Source organism: Maniola hyperantus, chromosome 18, assembly GCF_902806685.2.
Source record: "Maniola hyperantus chromosome 18, iAphHyp1.2, whole genome shotgun sequence".
Classification (NCBI taxonomy): domain Eukaryota; kingdom Metazoa; phylum Arthropoda; class Insecta; order Lepidoptera; family Nymphalidae; genus Maniola; species Maniola hyperantus.
Window position 1 is genome coordinate 2,199,969 of NC_048553.1, and position 3,191 is coordinate 2,203,159.

The 3,191-nt window shown below is 37.7% G+C and overlaps 1 protein-coding gene across 1 annotated transcript; it reads left to right on the forward strand.

Moving 5' to 3' along the window:
- Positions 1 to 421: 421 nt before the first annotated feature.
- On the forward strand, positions 422 to 2,625 carry LOC117990760 (uncharacterized). The gene is made up of 2 exons (XM_034978253.2): positions 422 to 1,070; positions 1,847 to 2,625. The coding sequence occupies exons 1-2, from the start codon at positions 545 to 547 to the stop codon at positions 2,596 to 2,598; spliced, it is 1,278 nt and encodes a 425-aa protein (XP_034834144.1). The 5' UTR covers positions 422 to 544; the 3' UTR covers positions 2,599 to 2,625.
- Positions 2,626 to 3,191: the final 566 nt, after the last annotated feature.

A 3,191-nucleotide genomic window follows, 5' to 3' on the forward strand; every position in this document is an offset into this window, starting at 1 on the left:
AGCGCGAGCCGCGAGAGACCACCACCCACCGGGCCACCGGTTCGAGCGAACACGCCGAAATATGCCCGTATACGCGAGTCCGGTTTTTTGAAGCGCGTAATGTAGCGCGCGTGTAAGCGCGTATGCTGAAACGACCGTATACGCGCAAAAAAATACGCTAGTCTGAAGCCGCCCGAATTAAATAACTTTAGGCTTATAATATAACAAGTTTTCACAATAAATGCTTCACATAGTATTCTATTTTATTGGATAAAAGTCGTCGCGTCGCTCCTGTTGTCTATTCACATAAACTTATTATACGAGTAGGTAAGCGTATTTTTTGAAAGCATACCTGTATTATATGTTAAAAATATTTAAGTAAGTATTAAAAAGAACCAGGGCAATAAAATATATTGCTAACGAGGTATATACCTACGCGTCGCACAGGAAATAAAATAACCACACGTTTCGAAATTTTATAGGCGCTACTATAAAACACTTTTATGACATTCTCATTCGATTCCTAACTCATTTTTACCGCTTTTTAGAGAAATGTAGACCCGAAATGAAGGTTGCTTTATACTTCATCGTAATTTATACAACTATTATACATACGAAATCGTATATTAACGTTAGAGATGATGAAAAGTCTTCAATATACAGATATGGTCAGAAAACCCCCAATAAAATTACTAATAATGAAAAAAATGGACCACATATTGAGCCCAGAAAAAGAATAGAAGATCTTAAAGATGCAAGAGCGGCGAAAAGAAAATCAGAAGTATTGAAAAGATTAAAGGTTTATGAAAAACGACTTAATACGGCGGGCGATATTAAAAAAATAATAAAAGATCCGGACTTGGAAAAACAAGTGTACCACAAAGACCCTGTGTTGAACTACATGAAGGGGAGAAATTTTAGAAGAGCAAGCAAGCAACGGGAGTCTTCTGATATTGAAAGTGACACTTATAGTTCAAGTCTAGAACTTCCGGATTGGAAAGAAGAATGGAAACAGCATTGGCTGCAGAAGAAGTTAGAAGCAATCAACTCTTCTATGCCTAAAGGCGATATAGTTAACATGGTCGCCGCAAGTAAGAAATACTCAAATGCTTTTGTAGTTTGATTCTATTGTCTATATTATTATCTTAGGTTTGTTTAAACTTTAAGTTCGATGAAAAAAAAACGTACTTTAAATGACCTTCCTGGTGTGGCACTTATTCAAACAGGAAGGTTTCGAGTTCGATTCCGGGCAGGGATAATCTGCGATTTCGCGTTTCGAAAGTCTAAAGCTTTTCCATTATCTATTACTAGCTGTTGCCCGCGACTTCGTTCGCGTAGGTTTAGGGGCTTGAAACCCCGTGGTAACTCTTTGGTTTTTAACTATATCCATGTGCAAAAAACCGGCCTAGTGCGAGTCAGACTCGCGTACCGAGGGTTCCGTACTCGGTTATTTTTTTCCGACATTTTGCACGATAAACCAAAAGCTATTATGCATAAAAATAAATAAAAAATTGTTTTTTTTCACATTTTTTTTATGATGCAACCACAAATTCACGGTTTTCGGATTTATTCCTTTTACTTGTGCTATAAAACCTACCTACCTGCCAAATTTCATGATTCAACGGGAAGTACCCTATAGGGTAAGGGGTAAGGAATTGTGAAATTTCCCATCACACCCGGCCCTCATCCTTCCTCATCCAGCCTCGTTCCTATTATATTAGTGTAATATTGTGGATATTACATTAAACAAATAAAGGATAACAAATAAAGCTGTGGACATCTATTTGTAGAAACGAGGACGTCGACAAATTTTATAAATTACAATTTAGATTAGGTGCCTTGCTAAGATTCAATATTAAACTTTTAGGGCCATGGGGTGTGCCTTGTGGAGATCCAAACCAACATGATGCACCATGGGGATCTTGCATGTTAGCAATGGAGTGTGAAGCCGAATACAGAATATATCGAGGAGATTACTTCTGTGGCCGTACCAACTTCATATGCTGCGCTCTGGAGGTGACAAACTACGATCTGTACGCAGGATTTGATGTTTCATTTGCCGATTCGAGCCTAGCAACTGATACAGAAGAACATAAAACAAGAAACAAAAGTTCTAAAGAACGTAAAAAACGTAAAAGGTCAAGAGATAGAAAACGTAGACTAAGAGAAAGGTTGAAGCGTAAACGTAAAATAAGGAGGACTATTAGAAAGATAATGAGAGAAATAAGAAAGATACTGAACAGGTCATACCGAAATGGAACTACTGCAAGGAAGAAGAAAACAAAACACCTAAAGAAATTCATCGAAGAGTTGAAGAAGCGTTACAGGAAGGAAAGAAAGACCGTCAGAGACATCCATGAAATGGAGTTGATAAAAATTGACGCAGCGTTACAGAAAAGATTAAATGATATACTAGGCGTTAACCGAGAGTTCATAAGTAATCAAACGTTTAGGGATATCATTTTAAATGGAACGATAAATAAACAGAATTTGAAAATTTTGATGAAAGCGTATCCAGATTTGTTCAAGTCGCGGCGGACGGGCAGCGGCGGTGGGACTGCCAGGAGTCCACGGGATTATTTAGAATACGATATCGAGTATGGGTATCTTTATTACTAAGCAATAAAACCTTTTTTGGCTCCTTTTTATGTTATTTAAATTATCAATTCCAATTGAAGAGAATATACTTCTGAATTCCTTGAGAGATGTACGGTCTAAGGTCTAAGGCATATTAGACCAATACTAGTCTTTACCCAGGGTCTAATACCTACCACATAAAGTTAAAATGGTGCGTGGAAACTTAAAATTTAGGTAGACTATGTGTTATTTATGTTTGTATAGAGCGATTGACGGAGATACCATCGTTAGTTTGATTGGCTTTTCCATTATTTTCCTTCGATCTATGACAGAAAATTGCATTGCTGATATTGCATGCTGTGTTCTCGTTCTGTACAATAAAATATATCTAAACGTCAGTAGCCTGGCAACAATGTACACTGCACTGTTGGAGTGTTGCCAGCGACCGCTCGTATCGTACTACTGGAAAGTTGGGCATTTAATCATGTGGGGGTACAGATTTTTGGCTAGAGGCTGCGCGTTTCAATATCTTGACGACGACGTGTTTTACATTCGTACGTATAAAGCCAGTTCAATAAACTTTACTAAATTGTTTGTGGGAATTTGTTATTTTGACTGTTCACCTTTTGTACCTA